Source organism: Sturnira hondurensis, unplaced genomic scaffold (assembly GCF_014824575.4).
Source record: "Sturnira hondurensis isolate 20B ecotype Veracruz unplaced genomic scaffold, ASM1482457v3 Scaffold0021632, whole genome shotgun sequence".
Taxonomy (NCBI): domain Eukaryota; kingdom Metazoa; phylum Chordata; class Mammalia; order Chiroptera; family Phyllostomidae; genus Sturnira; species Sturnira hondurensis.
Window position 1 is genome coordinate 304,874 of NW_028094263.1, and position 27,409 is coordinate 332,282.

At 44.0% G+C, this 27,409-nt stretch overlaps 1 protein-coding gene across 4 annotated transcripts in view; it reads left to right on the forward strand.

Moving 5' to 3' along the window:
• The first annotated feature begins 4,524 nt into the window (after positions 1 to 4,524).
• Positions 4,525 to 27,409, forward strand: part of EZH1 (enhancer of zeste 1 polycomb repressive complex 2 subunit) — a 29,642-nt gene continuing 6,757 nt past the window's right edge. The window contains exons 1-13 of one of the 4 annotated variants that reach the window (XM_037033551.1): positions 4,525 to 4,582; positions 5,967 to 6,040; positions 14,381 to 14,508; positions 14,631 to 14,759; positions 16,181 to 16,300; positions 17,391 to 17,511; positions 18,691 to 18,867; positions 20,007 to 20,109; positions 20,598 to 20,761; positions 21,144 to 21,235; positions 24,008 to 24,188; positions 24,439 to 24,635; positions 26,533 to 26,624. In XM_037033551.1, coding sequence (XP_036889446.1) covers positions 14,392 to 14,508; positions 14,631 to 14,759; positions 16,181 to 16,300; positions 17,391 to 17,511; positions 18,691 to 18,867; positions 20,007 to 20,109; positions 20,598 to 20,761; positions 21,144 to 21,235; positions 24,008 to 24,188; positions 24,439 to 24,635; positions 26,533 to 26,624 — 1,493 coding nt within the window. In that variant the 5' untranslated portion in view covers positions 4,525 to 4,582; positions 5,967 to 6,040; positions 14,381 to 14,391. Of the gene's footprint in view, positions 4,583 to 5,062; positions 5,673 to 5,966; positions 6,041 to 14,380; positions 14,509 to 14,630; positions 14,760 to 16,180; positions 16,301 to 17,390; positions 17,512 to 18,690; positions 18,868 to 20,006; positions 20,110 to 20,597; positions 20,762 to 21,143; positions 21,236 to 24,007; positions 24,189 to 24,438; positions 24,636 to 26,532; positions 26,625 to 27,409 lie in introns of those variants that run through there. The other 3 variants (XM_037033550.1, XR_005064658.1, XM_037033552.1) reach the window with 3 other exon arrangements.

The window sequence follows — 27,409 nt, forward strand, 5'->3', positions numbered from 1 at the left end:
GCAGAAGACAAAAGTGCACACAGACCCTGCCTGCCCCAGAAGGAACAGAATGTGACCATCTTTTCTGGTCACTGGGTGGAACGAGGTCTCGCTTCATAGTGGGGATGTGAGTGCACAGAACAGAACACTCTTCCCTAAGGCTTCACAGGGGCCAGTAGTCCCAGTCACAGCATATTAGAGCCAATAAGATCATGCTGAAATACACGTAAATTTAGAAGGATTTAAGCAAATGGTCAAGTAAATAATGCTCTTCTCCAGGGAGCGAGCTGAGCTGGTATTAATCAGGATAGCAGTGTTGCTGGACTCTCAGCCAAGCCCAGGAGAATGGCTGCCAAGGCAAATCAGGCATCAGGTTTCAGAAATTAAACACATAATTTTATTTTTCTGCAGTAGGGAACTTTCAGAAAAAGAACCAGATCTATTAGGCTACTCAGCACACTTTGTTCAGTTTCTTTCAGCCCCAAAGGCCTCCAATTTAAGAGTATGATGAGCAACCGGAAGCCAGAAGTGACACAGTTATTCCTTTCTCCTATTGACTGCCTGGGGGTGGGGCCAGGAGGAGTGGGGCAGGGGTAATGGTACTGTTTTTCAAAGGTCCAGTTGCTGACCACTAGCCAACAGTTTTTCCACGAATTTATAGGACAAAGACCTGAAGGGTTGGAAAAGAAAAAGTCGTAGAGGAAAAGCCGGCCAAACAAAGATTGGCTGATGGTTTCTCATGCACCAGTCAGCAAAGAAAGTGGCTGGTCTCAGGAAAAATTCTCTCCCATCACCTTGAGGGGGACCCACCCGGCAGACAATTTTCCCCAAGAACCCCAGGCTTGTTGGTGATGGAGAAAGTTGTTTTTACAATTCTCCAGTGAAAAAGGATTACGAAACCCCGGGTTTAGTCCTATGCCAAGTGTTGTTGTGGATATGGGAAAGGTACATGGTGATAGCCGCAGCGAGAGACCCAGGAGGCTGGAGGATTGACGAGGAGGTGGAGCTGGAGCTGGGCTGCAGAGCTCTGATCTACACCTTGGACATGAATTCCCTCACCTTCCTTCTTTTCCCCCTTAAAATCTCCTGTAGCCATATTTCCTTTATCACTGCACAATTTCTTTGTCTCTCTTCTCTTGTCACTCGGCATACTGTCCTAAAGCAGTGGGGTCCACTCCCGAAAGGTTAGTGACCATCCCATATGTTGACGGTTCCCAAATTTCTCTCCAGTCTCAGTCCTGCCAATCAGATCTTCTGAACATCCCTCCTTTGATAATTCACATTCTTCTTTTCAACAATTATTTTTATACGGTGTGACGGTTCTCGAACATGGTCACGCAGTGGAATCCTTGGGATGCGCTTAGAACTTGCTCAGGCCACAGCCCAGAGCAATGCAATCGGACTCTCTGGAGGTGCGAGGCAGGCTGCAGTTATTGAAGGTGCCCCGTTTTCATTTTGATGTGAGCCACGTTTGAGAACTCACTGATCTAGAAGGTATTGGGAATGGAAAGGAACTTCACTGCAAATCACCAAGCATGGAAGGATTTTATTTTTATTTGATAGTTAATTGGACAGAAACAAGAGAAAAGCAGCAAAGTCAAAGCTTCCAATGAAAGGAAAGGAACACTAAATCGGGAACCCTGAGACCCTAGTTTAAGAACTGACAGAGCAATTTTTCATGAGTGCAAGGCAAGTCCTTTCACTCCCTCACGCCAGAAGAGCCTTGAGTGTCACATTGATATTCTCCCTACCTAGTTCATAGGGTTACTATGAAGATTATTTGAAAAAATAAACATTGTAGGCTCTCATAGTGTTACACTGGAGACAAATTCAAGGTAATATTATTCTGTGTTTTAAGTTTCAATTTTTCAATTTATATTTTGAAATAATTTTAGATTTATAAAAGAGCTGCAAATAGCTCTGGCTGGTGTGGCTCAGTGGAATGAGTGCTGGCCTTAATACCAAAGAGTCGCTGGTTCGATTCCCAGTCAGGGCACATGCCTGGGTTGTGGGCCAGGTTCCCAGTCGGAGGCACAAGAGAGGCAACCACACATTGATGTTCTCTTCCTCTCCTCCTCCATTCCTTCCCCTCTGTCTAAAAATAAATAATTTGAAAAAAAAAGAACTGCAAATAGCAGAGACTTCCTGTATACCTTTCAGTCATCTTCCTTAAATGCTGAGGAAGTGCAACTGCCAAAACCAAGAACTAAGATTAAGAAAACACTGCCTTGGCTGGTGTGGCTCAGTTAGTTGGGGTCAATGCCTGATCAGGGTACGTTCCTGGGTTTCCTGTTCTGTCCCCTGTCTGGGAGTTGACAGGAGGAAAATGATTGGTGTCTTTCTCCCTCTCTTTTCCTTCCCTTCCCCTCTCTCTAGAAGCAATTTCTTAAAGGATTAATAAAATGCTATTCACTAACCTATGGACTGTATTCTGATTTTATGATCCCACTGGTGCACTGTGCCCTTTTTCTGGACCAGGACTTAATCCCAGACCAGGCCTCATGTTTAGCTGTCATGTCTTTTCAGTCCCTTCCAATCTGGGACTGTTCCTTCTCTTTTCTTTCTTTTATGACCTTAACATTTTTTAAAGGAACTGGCCAGTTCATCTGTAGATTTCCCAATTTTGGATTTGTCTAATGCTTCCTCATGGTTTAACTACATTTATACATTTTTTTAAAAGAATACTACAGATGCAATTTTGTGCCCTCCTCATTGCATCGTACTGAGAAATACCTACTATGTTAATTTAACCACTTGGATAAGGTGACATCTCCAAATTACTGTCCTCCAAAGTTACCTTTGTAACTTAAAGTAATCTTCAGAGGAGATACTTTTTGATACAATTCGATTGTATCAAATGCTAATTCGATTCTAAGTGATTGGGAAGACTATTGCCAGAAATAGAGTGAGGTGTAGGACTTCAGGTGGAGACGGTAAATACAGCTCGCCTCCTTGCACAACCACATCAAAATTACAACTAAAATATAGAACAACCATCACTCAGACATGTTAGAAATCAAGTTGAATGGAAGCTTGACAACTACAGAATTAAAGAAGCCACATCTGTTCAGTCTGGTTGGAGGGGCAGTGACACGGAACTGGCTGGTCCCATATCCATGTGTGGTGGATAAAAATTTGAGAGGGATATATCTCGAGTGAGGAGTCCCAGCCCCCCAGTCCAAGGTTCCAACGCCAGGAAGATAAATCTCCGTTACTTCCTGCTGTAAAAACCAGCAGGGATTGAGTTGGAAGAAACTTCTGGAGTCCCAAGCAGTTCCTCTTAAAGAACCCACAAACATTCTTACTGAGACTCACTCCTTCTGAGCTCCAGCATCAGGGTAGCGGCTTCAAAGGCACCAGTGGCACACAGTGGGGAACTGAAGTGTCTGACAACAAGGCGAGAGCTGGGAGACAGCTCTCTCCCATACAGAAAGGTGGGCAGAGGCCATTGTCCCTTTTTTGAACCCTCTCCTCACAGAACCACAGAGCTAGCAGACCAGTGCCATACCTGAGACACCACCAATCTAGCTAACACTTGTTTTCCCCTCCCTGGAGATTCCCCAGGGACTCTGCTCCACCCAACTTACAGGCCCACTCAAGCTGCTTTCCCGTATGAATGGCTGGTCTTGGCTCATGCATCACAACTTCCTAAATCCTCTGAAACAAGCAACAGCCAACTTCAGTGAGTCCCCAGCCCCTGCCCCTCTCGCTAACTAGCTCCAGGCCCAGCACTAGCAGTAGCCAGCCTAGATTCACAGCTTGGCTTGACCTGGGAATCTCCAAGCCTAGCGCAAGTAGCAGCCATGTCAGATAGCTTTATAGTTTAGGCAGGTGACCTCAGGCAGAACACAAGAGGAGGATGATCTTGGCCCCCACAACCCGGGAAACCCCAGAGGCTGGCATCCAGTGGCAAGATACAGATCATGTCAGCTACCACCACCCTGCCCCTGCACAGCTGATCCTCCAGGGAGGGCAGAGGTTGGTGGTCAGTGATCACAGCCAGTACAGTATAGAAAACGGAGTAGCCAAAGAACCTATACGAATGACCTATTGATATGAACAAAGTTGGGATTACCTAAGGCAGTGGGGGTTGCTGGGTGCAGGGGGCAAAGGGAGAAAAATCAAGACGACTGTCATAGCATAATCAATAAAATATAATTAAAAAAAGAGTCAGATGTGAATAAAGCAAGAATAAATGCAGCCCGTAGCAGGTGTTTGGGGGGATTGGTAGGTGTGAGGGATCTGTATGAAGGATTTCCAGGTTGGCTTCAAATCCTGAAGTGAGACGTGGGGATGGTGCAACCGATGGATAAGATCTTCAAGAAGATATCAGTGGCTCCTCCATGTTTCCCAAGAAACCTGTCCCCTGACAGCGCCGCCTTGGAAACCTCAGGGCTGGAGCTGTAACCCCTCGACCCCTGAGCACACGGTGTTGACACCTAACATCAGACGCTTTTAAGAGGAAGCTCAGGTGACCCGACCTGCAGGGCAACTGGAGCAGTGCGCACGCGCCGGAGGAGGCGCGGGGCGGGGCCACGCGCGGGGGGCGGGGCCGCGGTGCGCAGGCGTCCTGGTGGAGGGTGCCTGCGGCTCCGGATGGAGGGTGAGTGAGTAAACAAGCCCGGGCCGGGTGGTGGGGCCGGGCCCGGGCACCTCGCCACCCTAGGCCTTAGGAGGAAGAGGCGAAGGTGTCAGGGAATTGGGAGAAAACGGAAAGGCACACTGCCTGTCTGCGAGGAGTAGTGGAGCGCCCACTCCCGGTTCCGAGGGCTGGGGGAAGGGGGCGACGGGGCGAGTGAACCCCCGGCCAGGACCGCGTCTGAAGCGGAGAGGGCGGTGTGTCCGGGAGGTGGAGCGGCGGGGGCGGGTCCGGAGACAGGGAATCCCGTTGGAGGGCGGGGTGGGTGGGTAGGCGGGAGACCCAGAGTAGTGAGGGCATGGGTGGGCGGTGGTACCTGCGGAGGCCCTTAACGAGGTGGCTTCCCACGGACCTGGAGCTGTGAACCGGGAGGGCCAGGCACGGGGCCTCAGTTTGGGGGTGTTGAGTTTGGGGGTGTTGAGGAAGGGGTGGCAGTAAAAAACAGGAAGGGGCTGGGTGGGGTGAGGAGTGAGGTCCTAAATTGGAAAATATAATGGGGCTCTCACGGGGTGGAGTCGGCGCAGACGCCTCCTTAGGTTTGGGGCGCTGGGCGCCTCTCGCCAAGTTTGGTCTCGCACCTATTCTTGCCCACCCCGGAATTCTCCTGGGGATCAAACAGTAGAAGGGAAAGAACCTTAAGGAAAAATAGCAAGGCGTTGTGTTTGGGACGTGAGCGTTAGAATATGTGGGACAAACTTACTTGGGTAAAAAGTAACTACTGATGAAATTGTTTGGTGGGCGGGAAGAGGGAAGGAATGTGGAAGGATGTTAGTGCAGTGGGTCGAATATTGAGAGCGGGCTTTTGTAGGTGAACTCAAAGGATATAGATGGATAGTCTAGGTGTGGATCCTGACGCTAGAGGGGTGAGGGGAAGGAAAGGAGCCGAGGCGAACGATGTACTACTGCGTGCGTATGAGGACCGCGTAGAGAATGTGCTGTTTCTCCACGTTTGCTGCGATGACGTCTTTGAAGAGAAAAATCTCCCACCCGGTGCTTTTAAGTTTAGGAAACCGGCATTGAATGAAGTTTCCAGCCTCAGAAGTTGCTGTCAGAGGTTCTGTGAGAGCTTGTCTATTTTAAGCCTTGGAATCCCCAGGGCTGGGATGGTTTGGCATTGATAAAAGAGATTACTCACTTACATAGAAGAAAGTGTGCGTTTGGAGATAAGTGCGGTTTTATAACCACAATTACAGTAGAGGCAAGGACTATCTACAAAAATGTAATAATCTTACTGTCAAGGTTTATGTTGAGTGTGTGTATCACTGTGTGAATTAACTCTCCAAGAGCTGGGATGTTTGTTTGTTTGATTTTTATCCTCACCTAAGGACTTTTTTCATTGCTTTTATAGAGAGTGGTAGAGAGAGAAACATCAATCAGTTGCCTCCCGTAAGCACCTGGACCAGAGATTGAACCGAAACCTAGGTATGTTGCTTGAACCAGGAATCCAACGGCCAACCCTTCAGTTACTGGACTTGTCTGCAACCAAGTGAACCACATTGGCCAGGTTCTGTTTGTTTTATTCACAGATGTTCCCTAAGCACCTAAAACAATGCCAGACACACAGTAGGTGCTCAGTACATATTTGGGGGATACATAAATTGCAGGCAGATCTCTGGGTCTGGCGATCGGAGATCTGGATCCTAACTCTGCTCCTAATTGGCGGAGTCCTTGTAGTCCAATCATGGAACTTGATGTTAAGACACAGCTTTAAAACTGTCTGAGGTTGACATGGTTTCATTATGGTGTTATTTGAATTATGTTTGAAACAGCACTAGAATAAGAGCCTAGGATTAAAACGATGAAATTTTACTAACAAGACCACTTTTGTGAGAAGGTAAAAGGCGAGAAAATGTAATTGGACTTGTTTCTCTTATTTTATTTGCCTTTGAATTAGCCTGCCTTTAAGAAAAACTATTTAAAATATTGATTTTGTGGGTTTAATTTTAGATATCTGAAATCTGGCTTCCTTAGTCCTCTGAGAAACAGTTCCTGCCCTTAATTCATGCTTTATGTGAAGCATGTAACAATTCATTTCCTTAAATAGTATATCTTTTTTCTATTTTAGAATAAGTGTTAAAAGTTTCTACTTTGGCCCCTACTGGTGTGGCTCAGTTGGTTGGGCATCATTCTGCAAAGTGAAAGGTTGCTGGTTCAATTCAGGTCAGGGCACATGCCTGGGTTTTGGATTTGGTCCCTGGTGGGGGCACATGAGAGAGGCAATCCATCCATGTTTCTCTCTCACATTGATGTTTCTTTCACTGTCTTTCTCCCTCCTTTTCCCACTCTCTATAAAATAAATAAATAAACTGTTTTTTTTAAATAAAAGTAAAAGTTTCTACTTTGTTAACTGGCAACTTACCGAAAAAAGTTTGAGGCACCAACACTAAGAACACCTTACAATTCTACATAGGGTAGTTTAAATTAAAGGAGGAAAAGAGGCATGTAGAGAAAGGTGAAGAGAATTACACCGGTTAGATTAGGGTTGAGGGGGAGGATTTAAAAAGGAACAACTGCTCTTAGGGAATATCTCCATCCTAGGAAGTCCCAGCTTTTTTTCTCTTTAAACTTGTTCAAATTGTGTTTGGGGCTGTTTTCTGTCTCCCTGGTCCATCAGCCTGTCTGTCAGTTGAGACTTGAGAGCTCCAAAACGTAAAGTGAAGAATTACTTGGTGGATAGTTAGGGTTAAGTGCTTCTGGTGTGTTGTGTTCTCTGACTTGCCCTAATTGATTCAGAATGGAATAACTAAAAAGCCTTATTTTTATTGAATGAATTAATGAGCAGACACGAAATATTAAACTTTGTGCTAGTGTAGTACAGACTCAGCCAAGACAGCTGTTAGGAGATTGCTTTAACTATTCTAAGTCATTGTTGGGTATCGTAAGAGCTAATGTTTTCCTTAGGGTCTCACAAAAAAATCAGTCCGTCTTTGATTTTTATCACCATTGTCTACAGTGCAAGTGATCTTATTCTTTTAATGAAGCAACACTAGAAAATATTGGCCACATTGAACTATGGCCATAGTGCTGTAATTTCATTTTAAATAGAATTCAGGATCACAGCTTCCTGTGAGGTGTTTTTTTTTTCTTCAAGATTTTATTTACTTATTTAGAGAGAAGGGAAGGGAGGGAGAAAGAGAGGGAGAAAAACATCGATGTATGAGAGATACATGCCTCTTGCACGCCCCCTGCTGGGGTCCTGGCCCACAACTCAGACATGTGCCCTGACTGGGAATCAAACCTGAGACCTTTCGGTTCCCGGCCAGCACTCAATCCACTGAGCAACACCAGCCAGGACAGGTGTTTTTTCCTAAGTGTATAGTGCCCAGAACCTCAAACTAATAACAAATGTAAATATCTTGGAGAAGTGGGAGAGTATAAGTTAAAGATGTGTTTAATAGAGCCTACTTGAAGGATCTATCATATACCTGGCCATAGACTTGACTTTAACAGGAATGTCCATGAAATTGGTGATTGCCACACCGGCTCAGCTGTGCGTTACTAAAGCTGTTTGCAGAGGTAGGCTCATCCCTACTGTTTATGTTTCATCTCCACCATGAACTGAAAAGGAAAGAGTGAGGTGGACAATCTAAAAATCTACAGGCATTACTTAACCTGCTGTTTGATAAAATTATTTGTCATAAAAAAGAAAGTAAGACAAGCTTTTGCAAAGGGACACCTTTATGTGGATAGAAGAATTTCAAAGTTTGGAACTTACACATTCTGATCTCAATCTCTCTAAGGTTAAGAATATTGTTCCTAGCCCTGGCTGGTGTGGCTCAGTGGATTGAGTGCCAGCCTGTGAACCAAAAGGTTTCTGGTTGCATATTTTCTATCTTACCACATCTGGGTTGCAGACCAGGTCCCCAGCTAAAGGCTTGTGAGAGGCAACTGATTGATGTATCTCTTGCACATTGATGTATCTCTCTCCGTGTCTTTCTCTCTCCCTTCCCCCATCTCTAAAAATAAATAAATAAATCTAAAATAAATAAGTAAATCCATTTGAAAATAAAATCAGACTCTTGTTCCTAAAATCTTTTATCTCCAAACATTTCAAAACTGTTTCCCATTTCTAACTAGTGGCAAACTGCATTCTGATTTAAGCCTTTGAAACAAATTGAGATCCAATTTTCTAGGGAAAGCTTTCCAAGTTTTTAATAGCATTCTTTTCCCATAGAGATTTGAAAATAAAGTAGTTACTATTTCTAATTATCCAATATTTTAAAAATTTTTTCAAAGATGTTATTTATTTTTAATATATAAAGGTTTGGAGAGAGGAAGGGAAAGAAAGGAGAGAAACATCAATGTGTGGGTGCCTCTTGTGCGCCCCCTACTGAGGACCTGGCCCACAACCCAGCAACCTTTTGGTTCACAGGTTGCCACCCAATCCACTGAGCCACACCAGCCAGGGCAAGACTTATTTTTTCTTTAATCAATTTTATTGAGGTAAAAATTGACATGTAATAAATTAATCACAATGTATATAGTTCAGCAGGTTTTCATAAAAGTACATAGTCAAATAACCATCATCACACCAAAGGTATAGAAAATTTTTATCATCCCCAGAAGTGCCTTTATACTCCTTTCCTTGTTTTAAAAAAAAACATTTTATTTATCTATTTTTTAGAGAGAGGGGAAGGGAAGGAGAAAGAGTGGGAGAGAAACATCAGTGTGTGGCTGCCTCTCATGTGTCCCTCACTGGGGACCCGGTCTGCAACCCAGGCATGTGCCCTGACCGGGAATCGAACCGGTGACCCTTTGCTTCATAGGCCTGTGCTCAGTCCACAGGGCTACACCAGCCAGGGCTATACTCCTTTCCTTTTAGTCGCTTTCCCCAACCCCAGCCCCTGACGATCCGTAATCTACTTTCTGTCAGTGTACATTTGCCCTTTCTAGAATTTTTGTAGTAGAATGTCATGTAAGTGGAATCATATATACTATGTCATTTTTTTGTGTCTGATTTCTTTCACTTAGCATAATGCTTTTGAAATGCGTTGTGCATTTATAAGAACTGTTCATTCCTTTTTATCGCTGAGTGGTATTTCATTGTGTGTATATACTGCACTTTGTATGCATTTGCAAATCTCTAAATATTTGTCTTGTTTGCACTTTTTGGCTCTTATAATAAAGATGCTATGAACATTTGTGTACAGGTCTTTGTGGGGACGTATATTTTCATTTCTCTTGGAAAGTTAGAAATTGTATGTCAGGTTATATGGTAAGTATAGATTTAACTCTATCTATGTATTTATACTTGGGCAACTATTTTCCCAAGTGGCTGTACCACTGTGCACTTCTGCCTCTGCCGTATGAGGGTTCCGGTTTATTCTGTATCCTCACCGCCAGTTGGTAATACCAGTTTTTTAAAATTTTAGCCATTTTAGTGGGTTGTAAGAGTGTATCCCTGAGGTTTTGATTTGCATTTCCCTAATGATTAATAGTGCTGAGCATCTTTTTGTGTACATTTTTGGTGTTTTTTTTTAGATGTTTTTGGTGGGGGGTTTTTTTTGGTTTTTTTTTTTTTTTTTTGCTATTTTATTGTGTTTTGGAGTTATTTATATAGACTTATTTTTAAACTTCTTGACCAAAACATGTTTTGGAGGGGTTTTTTTTTCACGATTTCATTTATCTATTTTTAGAGAGAGGGGACGTGAGGGAGGAGGAAAGGGAGAGGAACATTGGTTGGTTGCCTCTTGCACATGCCCGGACTGGGACAACCCAGGCATGTGCCCTGACCAGAAACCGAACCAGTGACCTTTCACTTTGCATGATGATGCCATAACAACTGAGCCACACTGGTCAAGGCACAAATCGGGGAGTTTAGTTTCAGTGCATACGTGAACTAAGTGAACATAATGAAAAGCTCTAATACTTAGTAATAGCTTAGTACTTAACTGAAACATGAATGCTGTTTTGCATGTCTAAGAACTAAAGAACAGATCTAATAGAAATATAAATATTTTTATGTGCCATTCCCATTGCTGAAGAGGAGTGAACCCATTTCTCCAAATCTGCTGTAGTGAATGCTAAGTGTTTTGCTTAGCTTTCTTTGCTTACTTAGCTTTGCTTGATTAAAAAAAATATCTTTGAAGTGATAGTGGTTGGTTAGTGTCAGATGCTATGAGAGCCAATCTATGGCTATTTATTTTTTTAAATATATTTTAGTGATTATACCATTACAATTGTCCCACTTCCCCCCCCTTCATTCCCCTCCACCTTGCACCTCCCCACCATTCCCCCCTTTAGTTTATGTCCATGTGTCACAAGTTCTTTAGCTTCTACATTTCCCATACTATTCCTGCCCTCCCCCTGTCTATTTTAGAGTTAAAATATTCACTATTTTTCTTAGTTTAGCCTTCATTTGTTTCTCTAATTTGTGACTAAAATCAACCAGTTGTGTGAGCATCCTGATCACCAGTGTTTTGAACTGTGCATCTGATAGGTTGGCTATCTCTTGGTCGCTCAGAAGTGTTGGCTCTGGGGCTTTGAGCTGTTCCTCTTGAGCCATGTTGTCTTGGTCTGTTCGCACCTGTTACGTATGAGGGGCAGAGCCCTAGGTGTTCACCAGGGCGGGCGACCCAGTTGCTGGGTTGTGATGCTGTATGTGGGGGGCAGGGTCAGAGAGGGGCAATGGCGTCTGTTCTGCTCTCTCTCGGATTTCTGTCCCCTCTGTTGCTTCCTGCAAGCAAATTGGGCCCCTCTGGTACTGGTTCCCAGGTGTGTGGGCTTGTGCACCCTCCAGGACCCTGTGGGTTTCTCCAGTGAACTCTCTGTGAGCCTGGGAGCTTCTCCCGGCACCTGGACCCTGAAAATTTTTCCACTTGGTGCTTTTAGGCTTTAATTCCTGTCGCTGGGGCCCTAGTTTGCGCGGTCTATCCCACTGCTCGCTCCTTTGCCTGGTTTATCTGCATGCGAATGTGTGACCATGGTCAGCCAGCCGCCTTGCGCCCTCACTGGGTCCGTCTATTGCCACCCCACACTTGGGATCTGCCAACCTCTGCCTGTACTCCTGTCGGTCCGGCCGCTTTTTCCTGTGTGACCCTGCTCCACCAGCCACTGATTCCGCCCCTCTTACCCATCTGGATGAATGGTTGTTGTTGTCGGACTTCTGTACAGTTCAGTTTTCTGTATTTTGGTTGTGTTTTTGTTACTAAAACTTTGTTGTCTTTAAACTTGGTTGTGTGAGGAGGCACAGTGTTTCCACCTACACCTCCATCTTGGCTGGAAGTCCTATGGCTATTTATTTTAGTCCTCCATGTCGGTTCCCATAGTGTGTCTCATCTTCCTCGTACACTTTGATGGAGGTTGGCTAACTGCCAAGTAAACTTTTAGAGACATTGAAGCCCCATTAAAAGGCAAAGCAAAATAAATAGTGCCTCACTAGTCACATGAAAGTCAAATACCATTTTTATTTTAAAAGGAGGAAGTGTGGTGGTTTTACAGTATGATTGATGAAAACAATGGCATTTTTGTGCATCTGGGTAGTCTCTGGCTAAGTAACATTTTTGAGTAAAATTAGAAGTGCCATTAATTACTGGACTATTTTGGTGTATTTACTGTTGACTCAACTTTTGGCAAACTATGGGAGATCACGTTTTAGTTATAACCCCTTTAATAAAAGTATTGATATTTTTCTGTGGCCATCTACTCTGAGAAATCTACACACACACACACACCCGAGCAGCTATGAATTACATTTTTTTCTATTACTTGATCTTCAGTTTTAAATGGATGCAACAAACTGTGCTGAGCTTACTATATCAAAAAGGGAAATGAGTTCCAAAATGAATGAGAAAGGGATTGCAATTAAAACCCAGTTTTTGAGGAGTTTATGAAGACTCACTGAGTTGTGATCTGTAACTTTTGGGCCACTTGTCCAACATCTCAGTTACGGGTAGGTGCAGGTTTCTCAAGGAGGCGGTTGTGTCCTACATTTGAACCATTTTTTCATTTTCTGTAGTAGACTATTAATTTTGTTCTACAGAAATTATACAGATAGCTACTTAATACTACGTGGGAGTGTGGTGTGTGTTCGTAAATAGTTTTGTCAGTCAGAGTCCCTGTTTGGCCCATTCTAAAGAAGAATGAGAAATATTTAAAAGAGAGCGGAAGAGAGGTGGTGCCATTTGCAGGAGAGAAATTCACGTCAGCTCAATTTTTTTTTATAGCCCAGTATTTTAACATTCTGAGATTCGGATACCTAGTTTATGCCTTTTTCCCCTTCTTCCAGAGAGAGAATATTTAATTCACAGGGAATTCTGTTTTTAAGAACTTGAACCACTTAAGTTTATAGTAAACAGTGAATCTGTTTTACAGTGAAATAGTAAAGGTAGTGAATTTCGACTCTTCCTTCCTTCTTTGATTTATCTTCTAAGTTACCGGTAGCATCACATCAGTGTGTGTGGTTTGCCAAGTGACACCGAGTCCCTGGGCTGAGTGTGATGGTGCTCACGGCTGGGCTGTGGCGCGTGTGTGGCAGTGGGTTCAGTTTTGCTGTTTCCCGTCTGTGCTGTCAGTTCTCATGGGAAAAAGCAGGTAATTTTTTAAATGATTCTTTAGAAGAAATATAATAGTAAACTCGAAAAGAAAATATTTTAAAAGACATTTTAAAAAACAAAGTTGGAAACTTTAGTTTCTGTTTCAAAGTTTGGCTCTTCCTAGCTCCTTGGAGTGTTTTCAGAAACTTAAAATATTAGGTTAAGTGAACTGAACTAGTTCTCTAGGAAACCTAAATGGTGAATATAGAGTAAAAACATAATCCTGTAGGGTTTGTTGGATTTTTAAATGTATATAACATTTATTCTTTCTCTGAAATAATTGATGGGGCTGCAGGCTGAGCCTAGAAATTGGTTCAGAAAAGCAGGAGAGTGAGCTTGGTGATGGGGAGAATGTATCTGTGCGTGTGACGGGAAGGAGAGGATTTAGTGCAATAGAGGGCTCTCCCAGCCGCATCTCGTGTTGCTGGGACGCACCCTGACTTCCATGAAGAGGCGGTGGGATCAGAGCCCTCAAACTTTTCGTGGTTATGGGGGAGCAGCCTCCTGAGGGTATCAGGGTCTGAATGCCCTTCACTGACTTCAAAACCACTGTCTGTTCTCTTTTGAAAACCCGAACATTTGTTTTGCCTTTATGTCTTACTGTTTCTCCGAAGGACAGAAGGCACCCTAGAAACCCAGCCCTTCCCCTGCCTCCCACAGGTAGGTAGTGTGTGTCACATACATGTACTTCTTTAACACTGTGACTCTTAGCTCAAACACAGTTGTTTCCAGTGTTACATACTTCCATATGCGCTTGACTCGGAGATGGAATTAGGCAGTTGTCACCCCTCCTGTTATTGCTGGGGGGGGCGGCGCAGTTAGGCAGGTGCAGTTTTGTAGTGTGGGTCTTCCCACGAACCCCTTTGAGACTGACTTCATTCTTGCCGAACATTTCCTTTAATCCAAGCAGTGAATAGGCTTCAAAATTTTCCAAGTAATTCAAGTTCCTAAATATCTATGAGAGAACTTCTTGGCCACTAAATTAAAAACAAGTTGTCACAAGAAGACAAAGGGTAAGCTTTTAGGTAATGAGACCAGGAATTAAAGGATTTTTCCTGATGGGAAATCTTTCGATTGAAACTTTCTGTTGAACTCATAGGTTTGGGCTCCTTAAATGTATGTCTTCATGAATAAACACAGTGGGGATGAAAGCAGAATTGACTGTTTGAATTCGAGGAATGCTTCACTTTGAGGCAGTAAAATGCTATTTCTTGTCCCTGTCTGTTAGATTACAGCAAAATGGATATACCAAATCCTCCAACTTCCAAATGCATCACTTACTGGAAAAGAAAAGTTAAGTCCGAATACATGAGACTCCGACAACTGAAACGGCTTCAGGCAAACATGGGCGCAAAGGTGAAGAGTAATTCCCGAGTGAAAGTCTCTGTGTTTTAATACATTGATCCTATGTGGGGGGGTTGGATTTTTTTTTTATTCTTCTCTTAAAATCCTAACAACCTTTTTCTTGGCTTTGCTAGGCTCTGTATGTAGCAAATTTTGCAAAGGTTCAAGAAAAAACCCAGATTCTCAATGAAGAATGGAAGAAGCTTCGTGTTCAACCTGTCCAGTTGATGAAGCCTGTGAGTGGGCATCCTTTTCTCAAAAAGGTACTTCCGGGTGTCTGAGCTCAGCCCTCCTCTCTTCCTTATATTTGTGATTAGAAAATAAGTAAGGATAATGATACAGCTGTTATAGTCAGTTTTGAGTAACGAGCATGGCCAATCTGTAGCTTAAAGCAGAAACTTCTCGCCTATTGTTCTCCTCATTTGATGAGCATAATCATGGGTTTTTCATGGAAAAACAAAGCATTTGGCTGTGGCTGGTGTGGCTCAGTGGATTGAGCTTGTGAACCGAAGGGTCCCCGGTTCAATTCCCTGTCATGGCACATGCCTGGGTTGCAGGCTAGGTCTGTAGTTGGGGACGTGGGAGAGGCAACTGATCGATATTTCCCTGGCACGTTGGTGTTTCCCTCCCTCTCTTTCTCTTTCCCTTTCCCTTTCCCTTTCCCTTTCCCTTTCCCTTTCCCTTTCCCTTCTCCTCTCTCTGAAAATGAACAAATGTAATCTAAGTAAATAAATAAATTTTTCTCTGTACCTATTCCTATTTAGGAAAAAAAAGAAAAACAAGACATTTGCTGTCTACTTTCCTGGGTTCTGTGTCCAGGCTTAACAGCCTCTTTTTGTGCCTCGTTAGGCACCTTCAGCACGTTGACATTGGAACAGGGGTGCCCTGGACAATGGACAGGAGGATACTGATCAGAGAGATACCCTTGATTGTAAATGAACAAGTTTTCTAGTTTTGTAGAGAGATACTATTTTTAAAATACAGCCCTGGCTGGTGTAGCTCAGTGGATTGAGCGCAGGCTTGCAAACCACACGATCGTGGTTCGATTCCCAGTCAGGGCACATGCCTGGGTTGCAGGCCAGTTCCCAGCGGGGGACTCATGAGAGGCAACCATACATTGATATTTCTCTCCTTCTCTTCCCCTCTAAAGATAAATAAATAAAATCTTTTTTTAAAAATACAAAAAGCAGGCAGTGTATTGAGAGTGATTTTGGTTCCCAAAGCAGGATATAACTATAATTTGTTTTGCTTCCCCCCCGCACTGTCCGCGTCACTTGGGCAGCTAGGTTGGTGTCTGCTGTCTTAAAGTTTAGGTCTTTGGGAAAACTTCCTCCTCTGCCTCCTCATCTCGTAGGACTTTCAGAGGCCCTTTGCTGTTGTTCTCAGCCCAAGGAGACCAGCAGTTTTAGGTCGAAATAAGCAGCAGGTGTGGGATTTGAATAAACATCATTGAGTGTGGGAGGCACTGTGCTGGATCAGTGGAGGATGCAGAGGTGGATGAGGGACGGTCCTGCTTCCCACAGGTTTACAGTGCAGTGCTTCGTTTTAGGAGCTGACTGCCACGCAACGTTCAGCTTATGTGAAAGAATTCGAAGGCTACTGGGATCATTTTGGAAGGAAACTCCGATTCTGTCTTGGGCTGCGTGCTTGCCTTTCCCCCTCCATGTTGTTGTTTATTTTTCAGTGTACCATAGAGAGCATTTTCCCGGGATTTGCAAGCCAGCACATGTTAATGAGGTCTCTGAACACAGTTGCCTTGGTTCCCATCATGTATTCCTGGTCCCCTCTCCAGCAGAACTTTATGGTATGTGTTGAAAGCACTGGTAATTGTTTAAACTCTTGAGATTTTTTATGTTGACATGCTGACACTCCTCTTAAGGTAAATATTGTCAGAGTACACTTAACAAAGCTTAGACATGCAGGGCAGAATGCTTTTGTAATTTATGTACTCTAAAAAGTAGATTGCAAGTCATTCTAACTTGTTAGATGTGCTCTCTAAGATTTTTTCTACATCAGTGCTGGTTCTTTTTTGAATGAGTGAGACTGGGCGAGACTCCAGTTTTTCCTTACTACCCTAGCCCAATTTTGTAATATTCTGTGCAGTTAAATGCAGTCTACATCAAACACTTGAGGCTTAAGCAGGTTGACAACTCCCTGCCAATGGCTTAGTCCTTTCTGAATCCCCTAAAGGCAAGATGCTGTGAAAGCACCTGAGCTAAATGAGGTGCACAGGGATCCACAGTCCTTTCATCTGGGCCTTTGTGCTGACTCCTGCTGGGGTTATTTGTGGTCCTGATAGCAGTCTTCTCTACATACGCCATTGCTTGTCCTCTGCCTGGTGGCAGATAACATTTCTGACTAGAATGGGATATAGGTTTACAAAAGGTAATCCTCTCTTAAAATAAAAGTTCAGAGTAACTTTGATAGTTGAGGATTAAGAATGACTATGTTCTCTGCTGAACCAAAAAATGAAAAAATTCATTAGTATTGCTTATTGCCAGCAAATATTTGTAGTTCATAGTGCGATTGATTTTACATTCCCACTAAGTGTATATTTTCATTTTTAATTGATTTTCCAGGGGACAGGGCAGGGGGGGATAGAAAGAAAGGGGAGAGACATGGATTTGTTGCTCCATTTATTTTTGCATTCATTGGCTGCTTGAATGTGTCGTGACTGGGGATGGACCTGCAACCTTGGCGTATCAGGACAGTGCTCTAACCAACTGAGCCACTTGGCCAGAGCAATGGCCAGTTTTCAAAATGCAGGCAACTGTGAACACAGTCATTTTTAGGAGATTCAAGCAGCAAATAAAGCTCAGCAAAGATTTAGTTAAACAGAAAAGAGGAGCTGCATAGTGGATTCATGGAACGAATCACATCTGGTTTGATTTCAGGTAGAAGATGAAACAGTTTTGTGCAATATCCCGTACATGGGAGATGAGGTGAAAGAAGAAGATGAAACTTTCATTGAAGAGCTGATCAATAACTACGATGGGAAAGTCCATGGTGAAGAAGGTAGTGGTGCTGGGCCCTTCGGGAGAAAACTTTGTGCCTCTTCTTTGGTCCATCATCATCTTCCTTTTATCTGCTGCCTTGCAGTGCACACACTGGAGAACATTCCAGTGTAGTCACCTGGCTGAGAATAGGAATTTTGTATTAAAAATATTCCAGTTAACTGCGAACCACATGATCGCGGTTCAATTCCCAGTCAGGGCACATGCCTGGGTTGCAGGGCATTTCCCAGCAGGGGACTCGTGAGAGGCAACAATACATTGATATTTCTCTCCTTCTCTCCTTCCCTTCCCCTCTAAAGATAAATAAATAAAAAATAAAAAAAATAAAATATTCCAGTGAAGTTTTAAAAGGAGTTGGGACAGAAAAGGATCATATAGTAATCGGTGACAGGAAAAAGTTCCGTGTACAATGGTTTGATTTTAGAAGTTTTTTATAAATTCATCCCAGGCCACTGATTCTTCACTTTACGTTCTCTGAGAATGGCAGTGAGCCGAACTCTGTCCTCCGGCCCTGAGCCCGATGTCCCCGAGGTCGATATCTCAGAAGTTGGCTATGATATCCTGCCTTTCCCAGAAGAAAGTCATTTGGGTTTAGTAGTTCTGGAAAATGCTGTCATTGTGCAAGAAGTGGGGAGATGGGGAGAGACTCCCATGGATTTGCAGACCGGTAGCTTCACCTGCTCTTTTAACAGTTGTGGGTGCTGTTAAGATGTTGTTGAAGTGCATTTATCCACTACGCCCCCTAGTGTTCAAAGACTAAGGTGTAGTGTAACTCCATATAATACGATTTTAGAAAAAAATGCTATCTTTCAAAGAAGTCACTACTGGCCAATTAGCAGCAAAACCAAGTCCATTTTCATGGTGTCATTCTTTTTCTGTCCCATTTATATTATTTGCACATTTCTCTGAGGTTTTGGACCATAAATACAGTGTGACCTGTGATTGTAGAAGTGAAGTAACCCAGTAAGAATAAAGCCTGTAACTCAATTTCCTACCCTAGTCAGCCAAACTGTTGCAGTTGTGTGAGCCTCTCAAATTGTTGTAATTCCCTGGTGGTCCATGTAAACATGTACACACGACACCCAGCTGGGCCTCAGGAGCCAGTACAAGAAGACCTTCCAGGGAGGGCTGATGGCGGATGAAACAATCACTGCTCCTCCATTTAATCCTTATGTTTCAGAGATGATCCCTGGGTCTGTTCTCATTAGTGATGCTGTTTTTCTGGAGTTGGTCGATGCCCTGAATCAGTACTCAGATGAGGAGGAAGAGGGGCACAATGACACCTCAGATGGAAAGCAAGATGACAGCAAAGAAGATCTGCCAGTGACAAGGAAGAGAAAACGACATGCTATCGAAGGTAAACAGCACTGCTTCCTTATTTCCCTTCCAAGTGACAGGAAGGGGGGAGGAGGAGGAAATAGATTCACTGCTGGCGTTGGTTCACTTAAAATGAGGACGGTGGCCACTGACTAATCGCTCACGAAGCTGCGACCCAGTGGAGAAGAAGTAGAACTTAGGGTGTAGTCAGTTTCCACTTCTGTTATGAAAGTGGTATATTTGGAAAACATGAAAAGTTACAAAGAACAGAATAAAATTGCCTCATAATCCTGCTCCCTGGGAATAACCAGCATTAAGACTTCCTTTTAGATCTAAAAAAATGTAAAATGTTTGTATGTAACACTATTACACTGTTATATTTCAAATATATGTCATTTTTAAGTACATATATGTCAACCTGTTTGTGTTACGTGAAATTGAGATTGTGCCATGTGTGCATACACACATATATAAATCTGTTTCCCTTTTTTATGTAACCTTATGAGCATTTTTCCATGTTAATATTTAATTATTTCATGCTTAATTATACTGTATGTCCAGGGACATAGTGTCTCTTTTGTTAAAACAAAGTTATAATACAATATCAGTCTTGTTTTTTTTTATTTTAAAGATTTTATTTATCTATTTTTAGAGAGAGGGGAAAGGAGGGAGAAAGAGGGAGAGAAACACTAATGTGTGAGAGCTACATGGATTGGTTGCCTATCCCATGCCTCCAAGTGGGGACCAGGCCTGCATCCCAGGCATGTGCCCTGAAAGGGAATTGAACCAGTGACCTTTCAGTTCGCAGGCCAGCACTCTATCTACTGAGCCACAAGAGCCGGGGCCAGTTTTGTTTTTTCAGCATCAACATTATGATCAGATTCTTGTATATTCAGATCTCCGTAAAAACTATGGTTTTCATCTCCAGCGTCTATCTTAGGCAGTGAATTTTATCATTAATGTATAAGTGACTCTGATTTCTTTATTTACTGGTAGCCTATTAGGTAAGTCCAGGTAGCCTTGACCTTCTTTAAAGGCTATTTCTAAAGAGCCAATGGTTAGATTTACAAACCAGCTCTAATCAAAGTGCTGTGATAAAAGGAAAAATCATCAAATAGTCTCATTTGCATATTCTAATTATAGATAGCACTCAGGAACTTTTTATCTTTTTTAATTCAGGCAACAAAAAGAGTTCCAAGAAACAGTTCCCAAATGACATGATCTTCAGTGCAATTGCCTCAATGTTCCCTGAGAATGGTGTCCCCGATGACATGAAGGAGAGGTAGGGAAAGCTGTCCCTTCAGGCCGTGTAGAGTGAGCGGGCAAAATTTTTATTCAGGCCTGCACTTTGGTTAGTAGGAAGCCTTATTTATGGTAAGTGCATGAGGATTTGCCACACTTCTGATTATTACTTGGCTGACCCCAAAATACCCATTCCCACATTAAGGGTCCTTGTTTCCTGGATTTTGAGTAAGTCTGGGCAGAGAGCTTTTATAATTCTGCCAATTTTCCGGAGAGTTACCCCAGCACCATCCTTATCAAATCTTTCCCTCCCCTACTTTCAGACATATGCCTGCCTGTCATAACTGCAGAGGGGTACCAACTTCATTGTACACCATTACTGAGCATGGGGATTTGTACATCGCCCCTCGTACGAATTCCCACGCTCTCTTGGCCGACTGCATCTGGAAGACTCTGAGCACCCAACCTGTGTTTGCTCAGTGAAGACATTCTCTGGGAAGGAACTCTTACCTCTCTTTTCTTAAATAGGTATCGGGAGCTAACAGAGATGTCTGACCCCAATGCACTGCCCCCTCAGTGCACGCCCAACATCGATGGCCCCAATGCCAAGTCCGTGCAGCGGGAGCAATCGCTGCACTCCTTCCACACACTTTTCTGCCGGCGCTGCTTCAAATACGACTGCTTCCTTCACCGTGAGTGGGCTGCTCTGAAATGCTCTCCTCTTTTCCCGTCCTAGTCACCGTTTCCTTCTCTTCATTTTAGTTTGTCAAATGGAGTTCTTGGCTTCCGATCTGAAGATGGCTTGACTTAGGACCAGTCTGTGTTTACACGTTGAATTGTAGTGCAGTGCGCTTTGCAGGGTCAGGACAGAATAATCATGGACGTCATTAGTTCCTAATGCTTCCTAGCTTGAAAGGGTTGTGTTGGTACCAGCAGTGATTAAATTCTGTGCACCTTGATGGCAGCTGTGTATACCCAAATCTTTCCCCACTAGCTCCCTAACTCAATTCTCTTCCTCCCTCTCCTGCCAAGTGGAGCGAACCACTGGAGACAGGACAGTGTTGTGTTTTCCAGCTTTCCACGCCACCCCTAATGTGTATAAGCGCAAGAACAAAGAGATCAAGATTGAACCGGAGCCGTGCGGCACGGACTGCTTCCTTTTGCTGGTACGTTCTGAAGCCCTTCTACCCTTGTTAACTCTTTGAGCAGGGAGTGCTCCTTGGGCTTTCTGCCCCTGGGAACCCAAACTCCTGCGGCGGTACATAGCACTCGGGGGTCCTAGAGTACAAATAAAACGGGACTTCCGGTGCTGAAGGTGCTCCCAGATACGGAGGCAGTGGGACCGTGGAGTTGGTCTTGCGGGGTGAGGTTCGAAGAGCACTGATGGCTTTCCTGCTCCAGGTTATCGTTTATGCAGATTTCGGAGCCTGAAGCTGTATTGTCTGAATTGAGCTGTGTGTTTATGTTTAACTTACAGAAATGTATATGCACAAATTTTATTTTACTGCTTTTTAGAAATCAGTGCATATTCAAATGCTGGACTGTTTTCCCCTAAACTTTTTATTAAGAAAAATTTCAGTTATGCAAAGAAATCAGAAGATACCTTTTTCCTCAATTTAATAGCTTTTTTTCATATTGGCTTCATTCCTATATTTGTGGATATGTATTTTGTGCTGAGCCATTTGAAAATAAGTGCAGACATTGTGATGCTTGTTTGCTAAGTATTTCAGCATGCATCTCTAAAAAATAAGGTTTTCTCTTGGATATCACAGCTAAGAAAATTAACAAGAATTCCATAGCATCATCTATCTGTTACATACTCAAATTTTTTTAGTGGAACCAGGAATAGCTGGTATCTTTTCAAGCAAAGATCATACAGTCCATACATCATATTTGGTTATTATGTCTTCTCAACCTCTTTTATTATTTTTAAATTTATTGATTGATTTGAGAGAGAAACATCAATTTGTTATTCCATTGATTTATGCATTCACTGGTTGCCTCTTGGTTGTGCCCTGCCTGGGAATTGAACCTGGAACCTTGGTGTATTGGGATGATGCTCCAAGCAACTGAGCTACCCTACCAGAGTTTCTCAGTGTCTTTTTTTTTTAAGATTTTATTTATTTATCTTTAGAGGGGAAGGGAAGGAGAGAAGGAGAGAAGTATCAATGTATGGTTGCCTCTCATGAGTCCCCTGCTGGGAACTGGCCTGCAACCCAGGCATGTGCCCTGACTGAGAATTGAACCGCAATACTCTGGTCCGCAGGCCTGCGCTCAATCCACTGAGCTATGCCAGCCAGGGCTTCAGTGTCTTTTAATCTCAAATAATCACACCTTTCTTTTTTTTCTTTTGAAAAGTTAGGCTGGTTGTCTTGTAGGATGTCCCATATTCTGGATCTGTCTGTTGTTTTCTTCTGGTGCCATTTAACTTTTTCCTCTGTCCCCTATTTCCCATAAGCTAGAATTAGCTCTGGAGGCTTCATTATACTCACAGTAAATATTTTGAGTAAAAATGTAAGTGATGCTGTGCGTGTCACATCTTAGCGTAGGTACATTATGCCAGATTCACTTAATTCAGAACTTTTCTTTTGAGCCCTGCCTGGTGTGGCTCAGTGGATTGAGCCCTGGCCTGCAAACCAAAAGGTTGCTGGTTCAGTTCCCAATCAGGGCACATGCCTGGGTTGCAGGCCAAGTCCCCAGTAGGGGCCGTGTGAGAGGCAACCACACATTAAAAAAAAGACACTTTACTTTTTGAATTGCCATTGATATCCTTATAAATGGTAAATCTTCATCCTTTACATGTAGATTTACTTTTCAGAAATAGCTATAAGTCTTTGGGAACCAAGTGTGGTAAGAAGATAGGTAATCAAGCTGAATGATAGTTACTTAGTCTTTAAAAAAAGAGAAAAGAGCCCTGGCTAGTGTAGCTCAGTGGATTGGGCACAGGCTGGGAACCAGAGGGTCACCAGTTCTATTCCCAGTTGGGGCACATGCCTGGGTTGCGGGGCCGGATCCCCCGTGGAGGCCACATGAGAGGCAACCACACATTGATGTTTCTGTCTTTCTCCCTCCCTTCTCCTCTGTCTAAAAATAAATAAATTAAATATTTTTTTTTAAAAGAGAGAAAATAAAAGCAAACCTGAAAAGCAAACCTGGCTTGTGTGACTCAGTTGTTTGGAGCATCATCCCATAACCAAAACGTTGCAGGTTCAATTCCCAGTCAGGACAATACCTAGGTTGTGGGTCCAGTGCCCGGTCGGGGCTCATATGGGAGGCAACCAATTGATATTTCTCTCTCACGTGAATGTTTCTCTCTCTCTCTCCCTCCCTCTCTCTCTAAAAGTAATGAAAAATATATCCGGGTGAGGATTTAATAATATATAGCTGTAAAATAGTGAAAAATTACTCTTCCAAGTTTAATACACTGATTTGGGAGGAAGTTCCAAAATTAAGTAGTAATGTTATACAAATTCAGCAATTACACATTTTGTTGAAGCAGAGGCAAGGCAGCAGAATGTAAAGAGCAGTGTGGCTCCGTGTCCCCATGCTGGAAAAAGGAGCTATGTACTCTCAAGCAGGTTCCTCTCCCTCTCCACCTCATTACCTCATCTACAGCAGAATGTGTTCTCAAATTTCGAACAATTAATATGCAAATGAATTTCAGATACAGCTCACTGGAAAGTTGAAGATGCATAGATTGTATCTTTTTAAGATCACTTTATAGGATAGCTGTTTTATGAAGAGGTGTAAGCTACTAAGTTTTAGGGTGTTTGCTAAGCGGCTGTTACATGGTCACACTTATCTGGGACAGCAAACAAACTAAAGAGACAGTATCGCTGCACGTGAGCACCGGTGTTGAGGAAGACGCTTGGTGGCGGTGGGACAGACACATGACTGTGGGCCCACTCCGGTTTTCTGCCTCTGCCCGTCTGCCGCAGGAGGGCGCGAAGGAGTACGCCATGCTGCACAACCCCCGCTCCAAGTGCTCCGGCCGGCGCCGGCGAAGGCACCACCTGGTCAGCGCTTCCTGCTCCAACACTTCAGCCTCTGCTGTGGCTGAGACTAAAGAAGGGGACAGTGACAGGGACACGGGCAATGACTGGGCCTCCAGCTCCTCAGGTACTGTGAGCGGAGAATGATCTCTTCTTTCCACCTGAGGACTGGGGTGAACCTCGGTCACCTCCGAACACTTACCATTACTATGTTTTATAAAATTGCTAGTTTTTCCGCAGGTTTACCTATAAGCAGTGGAGACAGGGAATATTATTTCTGTTCCTAACTGTGCTGCCTTTTAAGTAAAGTACTTCTGAGTCTGTGGCCAACCCCTGATGACAGCTGCAGCGCACCTTTTGTTTCTCTTATTCCTTAGAGGCCAACTCTCGCTGCCAGACGCCCACAAAACAGAAGGCGAGTCCGGCCCCACCCCAGCTCTGTGTGGTGGAAGCACCGTCGGAGCCTGTGGAGTGGACTGGGGCTGAAGAGTCTCTTTTCCGCGTCTTTCACGGCACCTACTTCAACAACTTCTGTTCCATAGCAAGGCTCCTGGGGACTAAGACCTGCAAGCAGGTACTGTCTGAAAGTGGCCGGAGTGAGATCAGGCCCTCCTTTTGTGCCCTGCTCTGTCAGCCCTTCGCTGTCTCAGGCTCAGCCCGCGTGAGCCAGTGCTGCTAGGCCATGAAGCGAAGGTCGGGCCTAGCAGTGCTTGGGGACTTGCCATCCTCCTTGCTGGCTTTTCATTTCTGTCTTTAACCACCATTTAATTCTTCTGAATGTTTCAGCACACTTTTAGCTTCTCTTTTTGGTTCCTGCCTTTTCTTCTAAATGTGTATCCGTTTTCTAGAAGAGACACCCAGGTCTTTCTGGGGATGTTCTTACCTAGTGTACTCCTACTGCTCAGCTGCAGCTGCTGTGCTCTCCATCAGCCTCCTCATTGCTTTATTCTACGGCTGTCCTACCACAGGGTTTTCTGATCACCACCCCCAAAGCTAGGCCCAGACCTCGCCCCACTCACTCATACTGTCGCCATAGTCACCGCTTGACAGGAGCAACTGATGCTCCACAGGCAGGACGAGAATGCCGGAGAGACACTGTAGGACAGGGACCAGGAGTCAGGTGACCAGGCCAGTCTGTCTGCAAAGAAAGGAACGCCAGAGCTTGAGCCCTGCCCACTGGGCTCCCTAACTTCTGGAGGAGTCTCTGCGGCCTCTTCTTCCGGCTCCCTTTACTTAGAAAGAGCAGTAGAGCCGTGAGTCGAAGTGCCCACTGCTCTCATTGTGGAGCTTAGACCTATTTCCCTGAGACACAGGTTCTTAACCTAAAATTCTATCAAAGTGGGTGCAAAACAGTTTTCATGCGTATTTCCTAAGAAGAAGATGTATACTTTTCATGGACTCTCAAAAGGGCCTATAACCAAAAAGGGGGCGGTGTGGGTGGGAAAGAGCTACAAATGAATGCTGTAAAGGAAGAAGCACAATGAAAGGGAACCCACCTTCCTGTAGTCAGGCTCTGACATCTTTATACCAGCAGAGGGAGCTAGTACTGGTATATGAAGGGAGCTCAAAAAACCCCGGAATTTATAGATAAAAAATTGTCTACTTATTCTTACATGTTTAAACTTCAGTCACCTTCCAAGTACTCTCCATTTAATGCAACACACATGTTGAGCCTTTTTTCCACTGATCAAAACTTTTGAACTTCTTGATTTTGATGGTTTTTAGTGCTTCTGCCATTTTTAATTTCACTTCTAACACATTGGCAAAATGTTTCCTTTTGAGGACTTTTTTCATCCAAGGAAACCAAAAAAAAAGTTGCTTGGGGCAAGATCGGGTGAATAGGGAGGGTGAAGCACGGGGGTCATGCAGTTGTTAGTCAAAAACTAGGCTGAATACTCAGCACAGCGTGGACAGGTGCACTCATAAATTGCCTATCATGAAATGGGCAAACATGTTGAAAGAGTCTCCCAAAAAAACTCACTGAAGGTGAACTTAGCCTCTCACAACAACACCAGCTGCTACACTGATGCAGATGGGTTCCTAGAACACTCACCTAGCCAGGGAGTCCTGTACTATAAGGGGCCCGCCCTTTAGAAGATAATTCTGATTTTGGGGGGTTCTCCCATTGCATGTCAGGTCTTACACCCACTATACAAGGTATACAAAGTTGCCCTTCCTAAGAGGAGACGGATACTGTTAAGAATCAGTCCATATGCAGGGCTTTGTAGGTAGAGCAATAGGTGAAAGCCACTAGCCACGAAAGCTATTAACTGTGTTCAGTATCTCCCCTTTCTCAATTTGTGAGAATTAACTTCAGAGCCATTGTCACCCTGTCTCTCTCTGACTGCAGAGATGCTCAGTCGGCTTCCTGGAGCTCTCTAGAACCCTCCTGAGCCCCTCCCTGGTTGGATCACTTATGTGACCACCTAGCTCAAGAAGGAATGACAGGCCCTGTTGGATTTCTTTTCCAGGTCTTTCAGTTTGCAGTCAAAGAATCACTTATCCTGAAGCTGCCAACAGACGAGCTCATGAACCCCTCGCAGAAGAAGAAAAGAAAGCACAGGCAAGGGTGGGACAAAGGACTTTCTGTGGACAAGCTGTTCCTGGGCTCTGCCCTCCCCTCAGACTTCCCATCTGCCTCCCTCTTTAGCCGCTGCCCATCCGTTTGGCTTTGCACAAGGGGGAGCCGTCCTGCTCAGCACTCCCTGTGGGTCTCTGCCTCGGGCCAGCCTTTTGCCCATCCCTGGATGCTAAGGGTCATGAGATAACTGTTTGGTTTTCTCTTAATCTGGCCAGTGGGAGGAGAGCTGGCCCCGCTGCTCCACCATGAGGCCATTTTCCTCGTTCAGTGATTAGTTCACCACGGTGCCCGCTTCTCGGTCCTGACCAGAGTTGTTTAATTTCATTGTTGGCACCTGTGTTGTTTATCTAAGTTGCACAATAACACTTTCTAGGTAGCCTTTGCTTAGGGTTGGAAGTTTTTTGCTGTTTTTTTAAATTGACATTCTGCCTGGCTTGGTTCCCTAGTGACTGTCACCTACTGAAGGAAGGAACTGACTCCGATTCCAGATACAGGAGGAATTCCCCGTGGCTGCTCCCTTTCCATTCCTTCACTCAGAGCATGTTCCCAAACAGCCTCTCACCTCCCCACTTGAAACTCTCCCCACATTTTCATCTCCCCAAAGGCCAAGGAGAGGGAGAAACAATAGTATTATAATAGACATAGAGGGTTGGATTTAGTTTTTTGTCTTTTGTTTTATGTATGTTTCTTTGTTGAGGGTGGGGAATGTTGTTTAAGTCTAGAGGCATAGTCCAGCAGTGTTTGGGGTGGACTCTGGCCTCTCTGTG